Consider the following 21,209-nt stretch of genomic DNA (forward strand, 5'->3'; position numbering starts at 1 on the left):
ACGTTAGTAGCTTACGTATAACCCTACCAGCTTGAAACATCTGTTAAGGTTTTATTGATGTATACGCGAATAGAATATTTGTTGTGTTAGTAAAAGCGACTGTGGCATAAAAACACTTCAGCGGAGAAAGGAACAATCCCCGTTCAGGTAATCTTGCAGTTTTTTGTGTTATAACTCTGTTACTGAAAATGATTCAAGTAGAGATCTTCCTGCACTGCCGGAGAAAAAAAAGAGTTAAAAAAAAAAAAATATGATAGAAGAGCGAAACGCCTATGCGTCGTCATCTGAGTAACTGAGCTCTATGTAAAATAGGGACGAAGAGGAGTTTGCAATTTTCGTATTTAAATTATTACTCAGCATTCAACGCAACTTAATCACAAAGAAAGCTGCGTGGACTTCTAGAATTGAGATAGGTGTGACGGAACGTTTTCCTCTATCACCGAGAGCGTCAAAACGATAGTAAAATAGAAGTCTACGAAAATGTGCCGGATATTGCTAGATGCCTTTAATTACAAGAAATGTTTATAAATAGCAGTAAAAATTTTAAGTGAACAATTTTTATTGCAGGAGTATCAACTAGCCTACACAGTGTCATTTTCAACATATGATGTAAGCAGCTGAAATAGTGTCTGTTAAGTTAAAAATTGTTTCGCTGATTCATTCAAAAGTTTGGCGAAGGGTGTTTGAGTGCTCCGATGGGTAGAATAGCGCTAACATTCTCAGCATATTATAGCCATAGTGGCCAAAGGTACGCTTTGTCTTTAAGGCATAAATATCCTGGCTCAATTGCGAAACGAAGAGAGTAAGATTGAAGCGAAGGTGACGCTGAACCGCAACATATACAACGTATAGATGTACTAAGGTGCCGAGGAGAGTCCTACAGTTTAGGTGCCGAGGAGAGTCCTACAGTTAAGGTGCCGAGGAGAGTCCTACAGTTAAGGTACCGGGGAGAGTCCTACAGTTAAGGTGCCGAGGAGAGTCCTACAGTTAAAGTGCCGAGGAGAGTCCTACAGTTAAGGTACCGAGGAGAGTCCTACAGTTAAGGTGCCGAGGAGAGTCCTACAGTTAAAGTACCGAGGAGAGTCCTACAGTTAAGGTGCCGAGGAGAGTCCTACAGTTAAGGTACCGAGGAGAGTCCTACAGCTAAGGTACCGAGGAGAGTCCTACAGTTAAGGTGCCGAGGAGAGTCCTACAGTTAAGGTACCGAGGAGAGTCCTACAGTTAAGGTACCGAGGAGAGTCCTACAGTTAAGGTGCCGAGGAGAGTCCTACAGTTAAGGTAGCTTTGAATTTTAAAACTCATTTGTTTTCTTTTTCCAGGAAAGATGTATATCAACACCATGTGGACTTTCACTGTTGTTTTGGGTAAGTTAGTTGCGCTTGTTTGTAAAAGACACATGTAGCTTTCACGAGCGAGCATGAGACACATAATTGTAGTTTGGGTAATAGAACATTTCAAGGCAAACGCAAACGTGATTTGCCGAGGGTAGGCTTCGATCAATTCTATCGGCAGAATATCAACGAATAAGCAATGTTTGAGGCGAGTATTCTGTCGGTATGTTCACGTAAACTTATGAGTAGAACAAAGGAAAATCATTAACATTATCTAAAAGCAGAATAATTGAGGGAAAAATCTGTGAAATTCATTGACTCTAATTGTATACGTTGATAATTTGTGTTTTTCCCTTTTTTTTTGTTTTGTTTTTATATTCTTAATGTCTTTTTAGCGGTTCCTCTTTTGTAATTAACACCAGTAAAGTAATAATACTGTAATATATAGTTTTGAGGAGTTTATATTCTTCATAAATTAGTTATAATTTGTGGAAAATACGCATGATCCAAAGGGCCGAAGATTTTACGCCCACTAAGGGTAATTTCGAGCGAAATTTTAAAGTCTTGGTAAAATTTCAAGCAAATCATACGATTTTACTGATGAGCATTGCAGGCCCGGCAGCATAGTCTTTTTTGAGGGCGAAAGTTATCAAAGTCTTACCACGGCATGTAAGACAGTTCTGAACAAGAACATCGTATTTGTGTGAAGATCATGCGCGAAATCCATACTTACCACATAGATAATCAGAATGGCCCAGAATGAATCGGTTGTTATCTACTGACGTAAGAGTTTGACTTGGTCACTGATTTATGAAAAATAGATTCCTCTCATATTACAGGTGCACTAGAAAAGTACAGGGAAACTCTATGAAGCTAATCTCAAAGTTTATGAAGATTTTACATTATCGTTTACGTACACGATAAGAGAGGCTTGAAAACGAGATAGACAGTCATCAGTTAACTCATTGTACAATGTGTGTTCGCTTATTATTCTATGAAATTATGTTCTTTATAATAGTTGCAATAATCACAGAGGTTTACCCCAGGATAAACATCGAAGACTTTGGTACAACTAAGCTCCTTCAAGTGGCGAAAGGACAATATGTGGAAATAAGATTTGACATCTATATTCTCCCATGGTTGCCTGGAGCACCTTGTGCTGATGAGGAGTATCTTGAGATCCGTGATGGTTATAATCAGTCTGCCAATCTACTGGGTGTATTTTGTGGAAGGAATACTCCTCCTCTTACCCTGCGATCCAGTGGACATAACATGTGGTTAAGATTTTCACCTCATCATAGATACGAGCTTTGGAGCGCCTACTTTGAGGGAAAAGCGCTAAATGCAACAGGTAAGGGACCAGTCATTATGTATCCCTTCTTCCCACGCTCGTGAAAAGACAAAAAAAATTACTTCAATATTTTCAATTTTTCTTTAGCTCCTGTAAACCTGAATAGTGTAGCACGGACCCAGTTTGTCCTACTCAGCCATTCTTCATCTTTGTGGTGCCCGGCGGAAGGGGGACCGGCTCCTCGTATTGTCTGGAGAAGGAATGGCGCTGTTGTGCAAAACAGCACTAATGTGCGACTCCGAGTTAACGTGACTGAACAAGAAAGAAATACAAAATACAGCTGCGAGGTGGACGACCATGGTCAGTTGAAGAGGATTAACATCAGTCTTCTTGTCGAGAGTAAGTTTCAAATTACATATTTACTTTAAGAGGAGCTCAGCTGTTGTTTGTGCTTATGGTAACCTAACGATTTGTCTTCCGAATTTTTGGGGCCTTTAACTTTGTTTAGAGTGAAATTTTCCACAATTTCATGTACGGGTAATCTCACAAATAGTATTCAGGAAGTAAATCAAGTTTAATTGCAGCGTAGTTTCATATCTCGAAAAAAAAATGACTTGCTACAATATTTTAAATGATTCATTTTGCGTTTAATTACTGCGCAGGTTACAGGTTGCTTAGAGCGGCGTTTATTCGTGTTATTAACGAAAAGAGAACAACACGTGAAATAAAAATTTGTTCAAATTAGGCTCGTAAACTTATTTCAGTGTAAAACATTTCTTTTCTGTTCAATATGGTAATTAGCTTTTTTCATTTCTATTCCACTCTTGTTTTTGATTAACGAATTCGGAAGTGAAAGTGAATTTGTTGCAAACATGTTGCATGGGATTTTCTCACCAAAACGAGAAAGTGAATGAAATTTTAAATAAAGTTCTGTTTTTTCGTTTGTTTTTTCGTGTTTTCGAATGAGCGCTACTCCTGAGAAAGAAAAAATTAAAAATAAAGATATTAAAATCTGCGCTTAACTTTGTAAATTTGTCACAAGCCACGTCAACTAAACGAGACTCCTTTTTAAGTAAATCTTTTCTTAATCAAACTTAATTAGGTATAATTAGGGTTTTTCGACAATGAAACTGACATGCAAATGAGAAACAGCTGTATGAATCCAGTTTTTAAATTTTCAAGGCAATTAAATCTACGATCGCGAATTGTTCATGCTCCATAGTAAGCGATATCAGCCATAATATTCTGTGCACTTAGAGCGAACCTCTCGAAAGTAATCTCCGCTTATCGAGAAAATCCGTCCGTTGGAAAGAGATGGAGATAGAAATTGTCAAAGTATTCATTTTTGACACTTGATTTCTTTTCCGATTAAAAAAAGTTTTCTCTCCCAGCCTTCACATCAGCGTCCTTGTGCGGTTGTCTCTTTATTTAATGGCATTTTATCTGCTACGCGCAGTGGTTTAATTGGTTCTTATTTCTAAGCTCATGACAATTTTAACCTCCTGTCTGTTATTCTGTGGTGTTGTATGGGTGATATCATCAGTTAAATATCGCGTTGATGGAATCGGCTTTGATTGACCTTTACTTAATGTCTTTGATTTGAATGAATGAGCAATATATGAACTTGCATAGTTCTTCATCGGTTCGCCTTCTTCAAGGTCTCAAACTTCCTCACGGGTGAAAGAACGGTCTTGCCACAACGCTATTAACATGGGCCTGCTTGAAGGCCACGACACCCTCTGAGAGCAAGGCCTGAACGATAAGCAACCGTCTAGTATCTACTGCCGGTTCTCCTTTTTTATAAACGAACTGAGATTTGCTTGTCGAAATTGCCAACTTTCTGGAAATTCATTCTTCTCCCCTGATTCTAAACGAATTATTTAACGAGTGCATTCTGGTGCAGCGTTGTTCGAATTCATTTTAACATTTGTGAAAGAAGTCTTAAGACGACGAAGTTGTAGCAGCCGCTTGCATCTATCACAGCAGCAGTTGGAGTGGCCTAGACTTTGAAATTGTACTGGAAGCTAGTTATGCTGTCTTGTTACCAGTTTGAAGGGAAATGATTGGAATTAATCATGCCTTGACCTTTCTCCTCATTGGGAAGAATTCGACCAGGTCTGAAATAATGTGATTACTCACAACTTTCTTATTCTTGGCTTTTCTCTGATTTCTGTCCATAATCAATTGATTTAAATGAATTACTGAAAACGAATTTAATAATAAATTAAAGTACATTAATTATTGATATTTAGCAATTGACTGCACTGAGAAACTTATCCAACTATAATTGGTAATGCATATGGTGAAGCTGTTCTCTTTATCTCACGTGAAGGAGTATGTTGACAATAACAGTGCCTGCAATTAATGATTTTCTCTGTACTCCCATCGAGAACTGTGCTGATCAAACTATTGAATATCTGAAGCCAGGTATTTGCAAAATTGTTCAGAATTGATAGATAAAAAAACTACCCAAAGTCTCAAGGCAACGTGAATGCAGCTTTCTTTTGAGCTCAAATACAGTAGAACCCTGTTAATACTCGTAAGTCACTCGTAATACGCGCGCGGTGTTTAAGTCAGATCAAATAACCGCATATGGAATTTATTGCCTGTTTCTTACAGACAGTCTTACTCCCTCAGACGAAACAGGCGGTTTGGAATCCCAGGGTGGAAGACCGAGCGTTTTAAGAACACATCTTAAATGAAATTGTGTATCGATACATTTTTTCAACAGAATTTGGATCTTAGAATACATTTTCATATTAAATTATTAGGTTATAAAAGTTTTTAATTATATCATCATGTGATCATATTATTATCCCTAGGTTATAACTTTATAATACGTAGTTCAGCCCTTGGGCTGCCATGTGTTTCATTAACAAACTATCTAGCTATCTATCTAAAAATAGGAGAGTTGCTTACTTTGTCATGTAAATAGCAGCTTGATCAGCAAACGACTGAGATTAATAGAATTGCCTTGACCAAGCGTTTTGCTTTTCTAAATTTAGCATGAGGCCGTATTAACTGAGTGAAGTTATAAACTGGATTTTACCGTTTGGGATTTTAAAATGTAGGCGGTGGCCGGTGGCCGGTGGCCGGTGGCCGGTGGCCGGTGGCCGGTGGCCGGTGGCCGGTGGCCGGTGGCCGGTGGCCGGTGGCCGGTGGCCGTTGGCCGTATTAACAGGTGACCGCCGTTTACGAGGGTTTTAAATTCGAAAATGCATGGTTGTTTTTCCGAAACTTCCCGTAAAAATCTAATAACGAGGTGATCATATCACTGAGGTAGCAGTAAGGCAAGTTTACACTAAAAAGTGGTCAAAAAGTGATGCAAACATTTGGTGTCAATTTTCACTGAGAAAGTGATTAGTAAACGGTACCCACTAATCACCCAAACGCATGTCCATTACTTGAACTACGTTCGAGAAAAAATGCACCTAACAAAACCAATGTCCATAGAGGCTGCGAAGCTAAGGGCCGTTTTTCGGTCAGGGTGGCCATTTTAGTTGCGCGACGTACATGTTACATGAGGAAATTGAGAATGGTTATATTCGGTCTATTGAACATTAAAAACAGAAAAATTTACCTCGTATTGCCCCTACTTTTCTTCTTATATTTGGACAAATCAAACGAAAAACATTAAAGAATACCTTCAATTCCCAACAAATCCCAATTTTTAATTATTTTAGATAATTTTCATTCATGGCGAGTGATGACCATGCCAGTGATTAAAAAGGAACTTTTTGTTACAAAGGGTAGAACAGAATTTTAGAAATCTGATTTGGAAATTTGCCTTTCATTTCAGTGGGTGACGTTTTAGTTTCTGATGATGCGAAGGAATGCCGCTAAACGGATGGTTTACTTTGTAACGTACCATCATCGATTTGATTTAACAGCTTTCGGTTAATAAAATCTTCAAATAAAAGTGAACGATTAAAATAAATATGATTCAAATAACAAGTTTAATTGAAGTCTGTTTTTATTTGTCAGTGTGCCCTCAACCGTGCCAATGCAAAGTCCTTGAAGGTAACATGAAGGGTTTAGTAACAGCCAATTGTGAAGGAAAACAGCTGAGGTCAATTCCAAAGAAAATTCCGCTAACCTTAGCAAAGCTGTAAGTACTTTGTATGCATCATATGAAGCCTTAAATTTGGTTCCTGTTTGAATTAAGAGGTGGCACAATGACAGCCGAAAGTATGAGGAGATTATAACTAATAAAGTAGGTGAAAACAACAGCAAACATCAACAACTACAACCCAGCAAAAATATCTTGAATTTTGTAACAATAGCTAAGACCGGAAACGTAATTTTGGTGTTTTGGCATTGACTGTAGCGGTCCAAAACTAATCAGCCAAAGGTGAACCGGTCTCTTGGATATAAACGAGCTACAGGCAAAGATAGTCGTAAAGCGATATGAAATTTTTGAGTTTACTAAATAAACTTTCATAGGATATCTATTTCGGACTATCAGTATCAGAGCACTTAATTTTCCGGTTAAAATAGATTCCACGTATTATATAAACACTGGTTGGCGAAATGACCTTCGACATAGAGAGATATCATCAACCAAAAACACGGAAAATTTTCTTTCATCAGGACTATGTTCAACTGGCCCGGCCTCTTGAGACGTTTTCAGACTTTAATTAAGGTAGAAAAAACTAAATTTTTTAGAGAAAGCAAATTGGAAGGTTACACGCCTAGATAAGTAAAAAAAAACAATCCTAGGGTTAGCTGGAAATCTCGACGTCAGTAAAATTCTCAAACTCATCATTTGATATCGTAGTAAAGGAGCGTTAACCCGCGTTAGATCACTGCAGCGTAAAAATACCCAAGCTAAAAGGAAAATCGTCGATGTTAGATATCAGCGTTATACAAAGTTATCTGCATGAGGCGCTCATTAGTATATTGGTAAGAGCCAGCTGGTGAATCTCAAAATGACGGCCACCACTGTGCCTGTGGTAGAAAAAAATGGACTGGAGAATGATCAAGGCTTTGACAGCTGCCTCATTTGAATACAAGTTAAGAGCCTGGATTGTTCGTGAGCTGCCGCTGTGGTCAAACGTAACAGTCCTTCTTTACATGTTACCGCCAATGTTTATCAAATCCGTACAACCTACATGTAGCCCTGAGACGCGATTCTACCGCTACCTCACTGCTGATGCACGATTAGATAAAACCGTCAAAGTATCACTGATGAAGGATTGAAGGCATTGATTTCACTGCAAGACCGCGGTTAAACGCCTCAACACAACCGCTATAGAAACGCTGCTAATGCTTTAGGGCATTCGTCAGAACACCGGTGATGATAGCTTAACCCGGGTTATCAAGAAATGGATATGGCACAGTCCACTACAGACGAACTATTAAAGACAACTGCCACAACAGCAACACCACTGATCACCACTTGAAGATATCTGCTACTAAGCTGTTGATGACTGGTTGAACACAACTCTTACAAAACCACCAAGAATGCTTGGATATAACCGGTACAGCGCCTCTGATAACTTCTTGGAGACAACAGCTAATAAATCGCTTATAAATGTTTTTAAAAAACTGCTGAGAAGCGTTGGATGGTTAGCCAACAACGCCTAGGAATGCGTGAAAAGAAATGATGGAAAACCACACTTGAAGATAACCGCTAGAACACCGCTGACGAAAATCCTCTAAAAAACTGCGTAGGCTGGAAGATTGTCGCATGAGGAACACTAGAGGGCAACGGTGAAAAAACCGCTCAGGAACGGTTGAATACAAGCGCATTAACACAGAAGGTTTGAGGACAACCGCCGCAAAAGCGCTGGTGAACGCTCATGAGGGTAACCGTTCAAAAACACGCTGGTTAACAGTTCACAGCTTTTACGATCACGATCAGGACAACCGCCCCAAAAAACGCCTAAGAAAGCCCGAAAACAACCGCAGAAGTGTCCCTCAGTAACTGCTGCATTACCGCTGAAGAATGACAACCATTGCAAACCTTCCAGGAATACATGAAGACAACAAAATCGAGATTAAGCCACTAAAAAGGGGTTGAATCCGGCGACAAGACAGGTAGGAACAAATAGCGTTATTCGCTAGTAAAACAATAGGGAACGCCTGAAATCGACCGCTACAGAAGCGCTAAGGACTACAGAGAATGACTGCTGTCAAACTGTAGGAGAATCCTAACGTGTCACCTGTTAGTAGGCTGCAACACTTCCCGTGAACCTGCATTTGCGAGAATGACCGCTGCCAGAATCTTCTGAGCCCCTTGTGGTTATATTAGATTTTCACTGACTAGAGCTTTTAGAAGAAATAGAGTATTCAAGGCCGTAGTCTTGTCAAATCAATACCAATAAAGTTTTCAGATGGTATTTATGATTAAATTATGTGTAAATGCTAAAGAGATAGACCAATTGAATAAATTTAATTAAGAATTAGAAGTGTAAATGTGGCTCAATGATTTGCTTTGGTTCGATTCTGTTTGTTTTGTTTTATTTTTAACTTTCTTTGCAACCGTCACTCATTATTAAGCGAATTGTTGGGTGTGGATGCCCCCACTGCACCCTTCGCAGGTCCTGTTCCTACATGTCAGAACATTTACCCTGAAGATCAAGTAAAACGATCCTTCATGTTTGACCCAGCTCAAGCCAATGAGCTTTGGAGCTGATCTCTACATTCGCGGGAAAGAATTCACTTAAAGCTGATGCACAAAGTGAGACAGAATTACCTCTGAGGACTGCATTGAAATCAGTCCATAAGAAGATAAACACTTGCTTCAGATCATGATTGTGTAGGGAAAATCAAATGCGTTTAAAATTTTCTAAGAAACTCAGAAATTATTTCGGGTGTTTCCCTTTGCATCATAATCATTACAGATTTAATGGATTTCTTTTTTGCTGGTTCTAATAAACAGACAAAGCATTGGTCAAAGCCCATAGCAAGTTCATTTGTACATCAAGCTCCGAGTCAAGTAAACATGCACCACTCCAGACAAGTAATAATTTTTTTTTTAAGCTGTGCAATTCAGGTTCACAGTCAAGTAAATTAGGTAATTGATTTGTTAATATTTTTCAAGGGACCTGTCCAATAACAAGTTGCAGAGCTTGCCAGCAGGAGCCTTTAGTAACAACTCAAAGCTGGAACATCTGTAAGGACAAAGTTTCTTTAGCATATTTATAAGTAGATAAACACTTGCTTCTGATCCTGATTGTGTAGGGAAACGTAATATTACGTGTGTTTAAAATTTTCTAAGAGAGCCAAAAAATATTTCGGGTGTTTCCCTTTGCATAATGACCATTGCAGATTTCATTTTCTTTCTGCTGGTTCTAGCAAACAGAAAAAGCATTGGTGAAAGCCCTCGTATTTTCCAAGAATAATCTCTACTCAGAAAGTTAATTATTTCAAGTGCACACGTTACCTTAGGGAGAAACTCACAGTAAGGTCAATTTTGCGTGAAACTTGGAGTCAAATCAACAAGCACCATACGGATAACTCCCTCATTTTTTTGTAAGCTGTGCAATTTAGGTCCACAGTTGAGTAACTGATTTAGGTCACTGATTTGTTAATTTGTTTCAAGGGACCTGTCTAAAAACAAGTTGCAGAACTTGTCAGCAGGAACCTTTAATAACAACAAACAGCTGGAAGACCTATAAGGACGACGTTTCTTTAGCATGCGAACGTTTAGTGTTGATTTTTTGACCACATGCCGATGTATAGAGGCCTGATTTGAACTTTCACGTCAGACTGAGTTTCTGACCTCGGGATCATTTAATATTACTAAAGCAAGTTAGATTTTAGAGCGTCAAATTTCGAAAGTGTTATGGAACTAACAGTGCATAACTTAAATCGTATCAAGATGTTGTGAATTATATACTTTGTCACGCATTATGCTGATGTCATACCCATGATTCCTTTCATCTGAATGGCATAAATGATATCAGTTACTACAGAAGGACTCAACATTCTGCTTAAACAAGAAGTTGTTTTAATGAGGAGAAAAAGCCGATGTAATTTTGAAGCGATCGTTTCAAATACTTAAATAGTTTAAACAAAAATATGAAACGATCAGAGCGCTGCAGGCTTAGTCTTTTTTGAAGCCGTTCATGAAACATCGTGAGAAAAACGATTACAAGTTTCATTTATCTACAAAACCTCGGTGAACAACATTTTGTGCAAAGTTCTCATCACTGAGCATCTAGGCGTCAAAAGAAAACATTTCAGAATCTGGAACGGATCATGGGAAGTAGCATCCTCGGAGACCCAGTGGCTGTGAGTCGATTTCAAGTTAAGGGCAGAAGAGCCCCTGGGGACATTGTCTTACAAGACTAGTTCCAAACGGTCGCAGTCGTTCTGCCATCTGATTGGTGCCAGAAAATCTTTGTGTTTTTCTGCCCAATCAGAGTGAAGTGTCCTTTCGAGTCCTTTCGTGTGTTTAAAACGCACATATACAACAAGCTCTGTCGCTCGCTATGTTTGTTTGGGCCTTGCGACGAGGCTTTGCCCGAGGTGAAAAGGTTCAGTCTCAGCACACAAGTTAAGAGAAATCGATCAGATTGTCCGCGAAATCTTACCGGAAATTGTACTGAATACTTTCGCAGGTATCACAACAGAACGTGTTTAAAAGTTTGCGAGGTTCGTATAAAACATAATGGTTGCAAGCATTGACATGTCGCTTTCAACGTTAGATGAGATGTAAGCCTAAATCTCTCAAGACTTTTGGTGGAATTTGCTGTAACTGAAACTTTTCCAATCCCCTGAAGCTATTTCGTCACACGGGCCACGCAGGTATGTCGAGCAACTGGCGCTTACGCAACTTTTTCTGCACGCCCGGCCAAAGTCTAATGTAATCTTCTCTTGATAAAAACAAAAAAGCTAAACGTGGAAACTTTTGTTTATTAGGTGTGGGTAGATAACCCTGTACTAAGCTGACATTTACAATAAAGGAAGCCCGCCCTTTCCATCCAATGTTTCTTGGTCTTTGGTTTGTTTTCCCCAATGAAAGCAGCATCGATTCCTAATGATCAAAGGTATTTAACTTGATCTTCAACAATCGACAAAAGAGGTGAAATGACAATGATCAAGGGACTAGAAGATAATCCGTGGCCTTTCGAGCTCAAGAATTTGAACACTCTACACAGCAGTAGAAAGATTAAACTTTTTCCAAATCCCCTCGGTAACTCTCCGAAAACATATCTCCTTTCCACGATGTTCTCGATGATTAGTTTTTGTTCAGATTTTAATTAGCTAATCGGAAACACAGCTAAGCTTTCTTTAAGCGCTTGCTGGAGGTCGTCCACGTACTTAACGTTTTCTGCAACGTTGGCCATATTTCGAAAGACTTTACTACAAAGCAACGATTAGAATTTGGCGCGCACAGAAAGCTACGTAAACGTTAGCGCCAGTTGCTGGACATACCTGAGTGGCCCGTGCGACGAAACAACTTCACGGGATTGGAAAAGTTTCAGTCACAACAAATTGTACAAAAAATCGTGAAAGATTTAGGCTTACATCTCATCTAACGTTTAATGCGACACCTCCAACCATTATGTTTTACACGAACCTCGCAAACTTTTAAACACGTTCTCTTGTCATACCTACGAAAGTATTCAGTATAGTTTCCGGTAAGATTTCGCAGACAATCTGATCGATTTCTCTTACATTGTGTGCTGAGACTGAAACTTTTCACCGCGGGCAAGGCCTCGGCGCACGGTCCAAACAAACATAGCGAGCAACAGAGCTTGTTGTATATGTGCGTGTTAAAACACACGAAAGGACTCCAAACGACACTTCACTCTGATTGGGCAGAAAAACACAAAGATTTTCTGGCACCAATCAGATGGCAGAACGACTGCGACTGTTTGGAACTAGTCTTGTAAGACAATGTCCCCAGGGCTTCGCAGTCCCTGGGTCTCCGAGGATTGGGAAGTGGGGGATTTTGGTACTTTGGAACACAGTGCTGTATTTTTATTAAACTCTCGTAAGTTGGGGAGAAATTGGTTTCTAATCGGATTACCATGGCAACGTAAAAACTCAAGCTAACAAACAAGTGCGTTTTAGACTCCTTTAGGGATTAAATGTAAAAGAGTATGCCATGTTGCAAATTTAGAACGATTCTGGAATGTTTCTCTTTTATTCTTATTACATATCTGAATAACGAAAATGAACTGATAATTGGCTCAACTGCTAGAAATTTGGAGAGGTACAAATTTCCAAGACCTCAGTGCTTCATATCGTTATCAAGGAACACTATTTTGTGCCGGCTTACTGCAGGTTTAAAAAGACTTAACTAAACGGAAAACCGTCGATCATAGATCAGAATAATACATAACGCTCCACATGAGGAGCTTAGCATCCCATTTAGTGTCAGAAAATTCTCACAGTGCTATTGATACCAGAACCCCCTGCCCACCAGATTTAAGAGCCACTGACCATAATAAATATCGAGAAACCGCCGACAGTTGCAAAATTTTCTAGTTCATTTTATTTTTCCCAAAGAACATTTTTGATCAAGCTTTTTATAGAATAGTTGCGTTAGTCCAAGTTGATGTTTACTGCTCTAAACTAGTAGAAATAGTTATTCAAATTATTCCAACTTTAAGAGATCGTTCTCTAGAGTTTCAAAAAAATATCAGACAAGACACGATTAAAATCCATCGCATTCTGTCAGTGTGAGTGAGAGAGATTTGTTGGAAGTGCATTTTTCGAGCTAAACATAAGTTTTTACCCCAGGAATTTGATGTGTGGACTTTTTGTTTGTGTGTTTTTGTTTTAAACACCCTTAAGCTTTTTGCGCCTATTTAACCCTTTGTGACCGGATGGCCGATATATCGGCCATACAAATCACGCGCCACAATTCTGCCCAGCGGATACTCTGTTTTTAGTTCCCAGTCCTCAAACGGTTATAAAATCAAGTCTCCATCTTGGATCTTTCGTTTCGAAGCGTTTCTTGTTCATTTTCATCCGAATTTTGTCAATTTTTCTCGAGTTTTCGACTAGTAAATTTCGCAGGAACATTTAAAGGGCTTCTGCAAATGGCGTCACACTCAAGGACGTATACTGTGGACGAAATATTGGAGTATTTAGATGATAATTTCGACATTCCCGATGATGGCTTGAACTCAGACATTGAAGGGTTTGAAGATGAAGAATCCGACGACGATCAGGGCAATTTCTTTCCAGATCATGACATGGAAATTGGTGATAATGAAGAAGAAGTTACTTTGGCTGCAGTTGACATTCGAGAATCACCTGCTGCTGAAGCAAGTGCTGCTAGAGGTAGGCCAAGAAATTCATGTGTAAATGAGTACGAGTGGAGCAGAGAAGCAAGTGATGTGGATATTCCAGGATTTACTCAGCCTGTAGGACAAGTGAATCCGCTACCAAGAGGTAGTTTGGTTCTTGATTTTTTCCAGCTGTTTATTGATAACCACATTCTGGGAATTATCATAAGGGAAACAAATCGCTATGCCCGCCAGACAATGACACAGAGGCAAAAGGATCCAAATTCATGGAAAGAGGTTTCTTTAGAGGAACTGAAAGCTTTTCTTGGACTTCTTATTGCCATGAGTATTCACCGGGTACCTAGTTTGAGAGATTACTGGTCAACTGACTGGGTATTAGGAGTCCCAGCTTTCTCAAAAGTCATGGCCAGGGACAGATTTTTAGACATATATTACAATATTCATTTGTGTGACAATTCACAAATGCCCCAACGTGGCGATGAAAACTTTGATAAGCTGTTCAAGGTGAGGAGTTTTATGGAGAATCTGAACACAAAGTTTAGAATGAATTACAATCCTCATCGAGAGCAGGCAATAGATGAGGCCATGATCAAGTACAAGGGGCAAAAATCGTTGAAACAGTACATGCCAATGAAGCCCATAAAGAGAGGCATAAAAATGTGGTGCAGGGCTGACAGTTCTAATGGATACCTGTGCGAATTCTCTATATATACTGGGAAGTCACGTCAAGGTGTTGAACATGGACTTGGATACACTGTAGTTTCAAATTTGTGTCAGCACATAAAAGGGAATTGGTACATTATATTCTGTGACAATTTCTTTACCTCAGCAAAGTTGATTGAAGATTTGTACCAGAACAAGATTCTTTGCTGTGGTACCCTGAGGTCAGGTCGCAAAGGCTTTCCAAGAGAACTGTTCGACAAAGCTGCCATAAAACGCATGCAAAGAGGGGACATTATTTGGAGAATGAAAGGTCCCATGCTGGCGTTGACATGGATGGACAAGAAAGCTGTGCATGCAGCAGGCACAAACCAAAAAGCTCCATCAGATGACCTGCCAACAGTCAACAGGAGGAAGAAAGATGGCACTGTTGAGCAGGTTCCCTGCCCCGAAACAGTGTCATCTTACAATGCCCATATGGGGGGTGTCGACAGAAATGATCAGATGAAGTCCTACTACACGATCCCTGTTGCAGGGAAGAAATGGTGGAGTAGGATCTTCTATGATTTAATTGACAGGGCAATTTTCAACAGTTTTGTTCTGTATCAGGAATCCCCACATTGCGCGTCAAGAAACCTGAAGAAATTTCGAATTGACCTTGCCAAGCAGCTTGTTGGCAATTTCTGCTCACGTGGAAAGAGGGGACGGCCTTCTGATGAAGGGCCCCAGCTTCCTCGCTACATTGAGAGGCACTTCCCAGACTTCTTGCCCTTAAATGAAAGTGGCAAGAGAAAGGAAAGAAGATGCAAAGTGTGCTATGACCGGGGAATAGTGAAGAAGACCAGCTACTTTTGTCCGGATTGTGACGTCGGCCTGTGTGTGGCACCTTGCTTCAGAGTGTTCCATCAGCCTTGAATTTCAACAATGTGAAGAACAGGCATTAAGTTAGTTCAGTTTTAGATACTTTTTAGCTTTAAAGACATGAAAACACTTTCAGAAACAAAGTTTTTTTTATTATTCAGTGAACATTAATTTAGGTGATTGCGTGACGTGACACATGCCGTGACAAAATCGACATATAGAAGAAACCATTATGAACCAGAACACCAAGTTAGGAGTCAAAATCATCAGTATAAACTACTCTTTATTTTAAGCAACATTTCAGAATTTTTCTCTCAAATCAGAAAGAATTGTGCTTCTTCCAAAGTCAGTCAAGCATTGTTTTGTGACAGTTGAGATCATATTTCACGTCATCTGACAGCTGTCAAACCAAACATAATCATCGAATAAGTATGAATTTGTATTGTACATTTATTAATCAAGACTATGACCAAGTTTCAGGGACTTATCTTTATTATTAAATTTTTTATGATTTTTTTTAAAAATTACAACTAAGAAACTTGTGTAAACTCAAAAATTAATTCAGGTCCCAAAGGGTTAATACCCATTTCTTACAATTTAACTTTATTTTTCTCTAAACTCGGCACAATTTACCAGGCTTTAAGCGCAATATAAGAACTGTTACGAGACACGTATGGAGAAAAAATGATGACCTTACGGAGAGTTGTCATCGCTGAGCATCCAGGCCTCAAATGACAACATTTTAGACTTTGAAGGAACCATGGGAAGAAGAGGATCTCGGTACCTAAGAATACATCGCTGCATTTTTGTTAAGGCCTTGTAAATCAGTTTTATAACGATGGGAGTGTTAGTTATTTAAGTTTTACTGTTACATGAGAAATTTCCACTATTTCTCCCGCAATGAAGATTTGGTGAGGTCTTCTTTTATCCTTTATCTCTTATATGTTTTATCTCTGAGTTGTCTATCACCCTTGCAATCTGGAGTGGATGAGACAAATTTTAGCTCCTGAATACTATGAAAGTTTGCTCATGTACGATAAAAGGATTCAGAAGAACATACGGTATTTTCAAAGGAGAGTCTTTTCTCTTGTTTTATGCCGTTATTAATTCAAGAATAATTATGTTAGTCACAAGTATTTTCTAAGCCGCCTCCTGTGGCTTCTTTGAGGTCTGGTTTATTCACGGGAGGATCAGTGAACAAAATAAAGCTGAAAAGGGTAGGCTGAGTTTAAGGCGGTTACGGGCATTTTCAAGATATAGGAATATATACTCTTCTAAGAAAGTATCAGTTTCCTCAACATCTCTAAGAATACGCTTTGTTCTGTTGACTTGTTGAGAATAGAGACCTGTCCAACAACAATTCACAGAATCTACCACTAAATGCGTTTGCTGGCATAAATGCTTCTGAAGATGCAAGGATAACGCTGTGTTCTTTATTTCTTGTCTGACAAAAAGTTATTTACCACATCAAAGCCACCAATTGTAAATCAGCAGTGTGTTGTTTACGGTTTTCAATGAGACCTGTGTGATGCGGGTTAGGTAGGTTACACACGTGGTCATTTACATAATCGTGTGAAAGGACATAAACAACAATCCTCCGCCATTGCCAAACACTGTAAGAACATGCACGGGACAATGCCCAAGGACCTGCAAAAGCGTTTCGAAGTGCTTAAGAAATGCAGAAACAAATCTGACTGCTTAGTGTACGAAATGCTTTTTATAAGAGGGATAAAGCCAAATCTTAGGGTGCAATCAGACTCCATTCGTGCGAAAGTATTTTTATAATATTTTTATAGTCTTCGTACCCTCTTATGTTAATTCTTCGCGCCAAAAATGCTTCATAAGTTGCAATTTGCATGATCTTTCATATTTTCCTTGATAATGGAGTCATGGCTACTCCGAAACGTCGGATTTTATCGTTCGCTTTTACAGTTTTGTGTCTTAAGAAATCTCTTTTGATACGGATTTTAAAACGCGATAATCAACTACACGTTTAGAAGACTTGAACAGTGTAGTAAGAAATAGATCAACTGCGATGGTTTGATTGAATTTCTTCGACTCTGTCAGAGCTTTGATCTCACCCTAACATTCGTCAAGATTGACAAAGAAAGGAGCTCTGAATGGAAGCAGTCATCGGAAGCCTTCGGAAGGAATGTTATCTCAGAAGAGCTTAAAGAAAAGATCAAACAAAGTGCATCTCTCAAGCACGAGATCAACTCCATCTACGACGAGATTCGCCGAAGCGGCAGTTTGTTCCGTTATGCCTCCATTTTAAGCACAATGGTCAACCTTAGCAACAACCACTATCAGGAGGTCATGAGCAGTCACACAAAGAAGATCGCAAGGCTACTCTACAAAGAAACAGATGTTGATGAGCATATACAAATCATATCGTCCTACGATTTCCCTTTCTTCCAGAAACTGGTCTTGTGTAGGGGCTTAAAATTTGCCTTTCCCCAACGGGTCTCATCGATTGAAGTGAAAGCGAGCTTTGAGAAGGCTTACTGGAGGTTTCAACCTCATCTCGGAAACGATGATTTGAAAGAGTTGGCGGCTGCAACCCTACGATCCGTAGCACTGAGCTACATCCAGCGCAAAGTACAGAAACCTTCCAAGACACTTCTGCTTGCCATCGATCAATTAAAACAACGCGACGACATCGTCATCACGTAACCAGATAAGGGTTCAGCAGTGGTCGTAATAGACAAGTCCGAATATCTACGACTGTTATCTGAAGCATCCATCAATGATTGAAGCAAATTTCGATCGGTTCCTCTCGAAAGGCCCTCGGGTAGAGGCAGACCACCAACATATCATCACCCTCTTCTACAGAAAGAGAAAGAATTAGAGTCTATCGTTCGTAGAATTCTACCCAAGCCTATTTCAGATACGGTCCGCCCTACAGGCTCCAGATTAGCGCATTTCTATGGTTTACCAAAGACACGCAAGGATCGGTTGGCAATGCGCCCCATATTATCAGCAACGGACACACAGTTACACTTTGGCAAAATGGCTCGACATTAAACTCAGTATTTCATATTGTAATTCAGGAATAATCTTCCCTGTCGGTTCACTGTCCTGATCAGAATTAATACAAAACTTCTACACGAGGAGCTCGGCCGTCAGTGTCAGAGACTTCGCATTGTGCCATTAGTTTCAGCGGTATTATAGAGGTTGTATCCAATTGTTCATCAGTGGTCTTGTAGTGGATATGTTCCAGCTTTTATTACATCCATTTTGAAATCACTTGTGGTCCCTGTGATCTGATTGGCTCTAGTTGGTGCGATCTATTCACAAATCGCACCATTTTTTGCTTTAAATCGCATCACTTTACGCTTGACTGAGTTTTTTGACACATTTCTGTTTTGCATACAAAATAAGATGTAAAAGCATTTCCAGTTCCGCTTTTAATTTGAAAACCGGCTCAGTACTGCAGCAATAAAATATTTGAATTGATCAAGTCCTGTATCTGGGTGATTCCAAAATGGATGTAATAAAGTGGTAATTGAACCTCGTGTCTTACAATTTTGCTTTGAAATCATGCATATGATCTCAGTCCTAATAATATACATGAAGAAATTTCTCAGTTCTAATTGGTTAAGATGAATGCAGTTTTCAGTCAACTCAGTGCAGGAGAAAGTTAACTCAGTGCAGTAGAGGGCTAATTCAGTGCAAAAAAAAAATAAACAAACCAGACATTGTGATTGGTGAGAATGATTGGTCAACGTCAATGTCAAGGTCAATGTCAATGTCAAGGTCAATGTCAAGGTCAATATCAAGGTCAATGTCACTTGCAGGGTTTGAGTAAACTATTTTTTTGCACGTGACGCGCGCTACCTCCTATTTTTTCATGTATATCATTAATACATAATCACATCATTCTCTCGTGCAATTTGGAATAAATAGGCACTTGTAAATTTTTTCAAAGACCACAAACTGCACTCGCCCTACGGGCTCACGCAATTTTGTTAGTCTTTGAAAAAATTTACTCGTGCTTATTTATTCCAAATTGCACTCGAAATCATGTGATTACCTATACGCACTCCACTCAGTTCAATTACCGTTATTTATTAGCTGTGTTGTTGCTCAGTGCAGACAAACGTTCATCAGCGCTGTTACAACGGTTGTGTTCAAGGTTTATCAGCTGTATTCAAGAAATGTCTTAAAGCATTCCTTAGACACTACCATCTCACCGATTTCTCTTAAACTTTCACAGTTTAGGAGGGTCACTAGGTTATTAAAAAATCCCGAGTGGTTCAGGCTCCTGGCTTTTCCCTGGCGTATCAGAGTCCCTGCCCCCCTTCAAATCCCTGTGGTAAAATGCTAAATTTAGCTTCTGTAGTCGTCCTGAGTGCACCAGTCTATCGCGTCCAATTCTGGTTGAAGCAAAATTTTCGGTATTTTTACACATAGCAGTCATATAATAGAGTTCTTTTTGACTAAGATTGGGCGGGACAGAGGGGAAATATTTGGCACTCGGTCATGGCGCGAGGATGTCGCGGGTGACCTCAAGCCAAAATTTTCCCGTGCGGCCTTACAACTCAGTTAATGAGTACAAATTTTTATCTGTTGGAACTAATTCTTTCAACTTCCCAGTTGAAAGAAACGCTTTCCCTTGCCCGGTAAGCGTACACTGTGAGCTAATGTGCGCGACATTGTACGCTTTCCAAGCTCTCAGTCGACTAGACTTAAAAGCCATTGACCATAAATATTGAGAAATCGCCGACAGTTACAAAATTTCGTAGAACCTTTTTCAAAAATTATCAAAAGGTTCTATCGCGCTTTGCTTTCTTCGATAAATCGACAAGTTCAAAATTCGCCTACATGGCTGTTGCGCCCCCCCGTTAAATAATGAAAAATTATGCAACTTCAGCAACTTCGTACGCCCCCAACACGATGAAATACCGCTTTCAAATTTTGTGTGATAGCAGATGGCCTTTTTTTTCGCAGAGGTAATATAAAGATCAACTTCCATGGCGTATAAAGGGTCTGCCATATAAATTTACAAATCAAATTCTACATCACCTCAAAGCTTTATCTTTGTAGTCAAATTCCTCTGATGAAAGCTCAACGTCAGTTGCCATAAAAACGCTCAAAATCGCTTGAAAGCAACCACTAAAACACTGCTCTGGACTGCATGAAGACAGCCGCCACTAAAAAACCCATAATGTAACCGATATTCCTGCTGCATATGCTAATATTTACGTTCCTGTTCATCTGCTCCACCTTTATCAACTCCGAAAGACTCCCTTAAGTCCTTAATAGCGTACCCTCTCGACTTACTCCTGGTCCCTTCGCGTTTCATTACACGGTTGGAATATAGGACCAGCTAAGCCACTGAAAGATTTTAACAAAAGAATATCTAAAAAGTTCAATGTTCTCCATTTCTTTCAAGTTGTGATTCCGTTGAATTTTCGTCAAGCACTGCATGTATTCGCCCTCTTTAAAAATTGTACCACTGCTCAGAAAACCAATGTGAAATGTGAAATTTTTGCCACTTGATTGAGGTATTTTATTTCGCATTAGGATCTCCAGGGTAGAGAAAAGACAAACTAAGTTAATAACTATTCATTAATGTGTATTTGGGGAAAAAGAAAGTGTTCATAGTATCTTGAAAAAGTATCGTATGCTTTCAAGATATTGTCCATGGAAAACATTATTTTAGACAGCAGAGTCACGCCCCGCTGAGGTGCCGTATTGATTTCAGGGACCTGTCCAACAACCAGTTACAGGATTTACCGCCAGGAGTGTTTGCCGGCATCAGGATTTCTTACAAGGGGAGCTTAAAGCTGTAAGTAAGCCTCTTTTACTGTAAACCAAGATTGATTAAGAATAAAAGAAAAAAAGGGAAAACAA

The 21,209-nt window shown here is 39.4% G+C and overlaps 1 protein-coding gene and 1 long non-coding RNA gene across 3 annotated transcripts in view; both read left to right on the top strand.

The window, feature by feature from the left end:
• LOC148742395 (uncharacterized) overlaps window positions 1-21,209 on the top strand; it is a 280,537-nt gene that overhangs the window by 23,123 nt on the left and 236,205 nt on the right. The gene's annotated exons all lie outside the window — the stretch shown is intronic.
• LOC111328254 (uncharacterized) overlaps window positions 910-21,209 on the top strand; it is a 156,166-nt gene continuing 135,866 nt past the window's right edge. Inside the window, exons 1-9 of the mRNA XM_088737377.1 lie at window positions 910-1,364; window positions 2,350-2,682; window positions 2,770-3,021; window positions 6,607-6,730; window positions 9,668-9,739; window positions 10,169-10,240; window positions 13,577-15,302; window positions 17,421-18,022; window positions 21,019-21,144. Coding sequence (XP_088593503.1) covers window positions 1,325-1,364; window positions 2,350-2,682; window positions 2,770-3,021; window positions 6,607-6,730; window positions 9,668-9,739; window positions 10,169-10,240; window positions 13,577-15,302; window positions 17,421-18,022; window positions 21,019-21,144 — 3,347 coding nt within the window. The 5' untranslated portion in view covers window positions 910-1,324. The remainder of the gene's footprint in view (window positions 1,365-2,349; window positions 2,683-2,769; window positions 3,022-6,606; window positions 6,731-9,667; window positions 9,740-10,168; window positions 10,241-13,576; window positions 15,303-17,420; window positions 18,023-21,018; window positions 21,145-21,209) is intronic.

This window comes from Stylophora pistillata, chromosome 1, assembly GCF_964205215.1.
Source record: "Stylophora pistillata chromosome 1, jaStyPist1.2, whole genome shotgun sequence".
NCBI lineage: Eukaryota > Metazoa > Cnidaria > Anthozoa > Scleractinia > Pocilloporidae > Stylophora > Stylophora pistillata.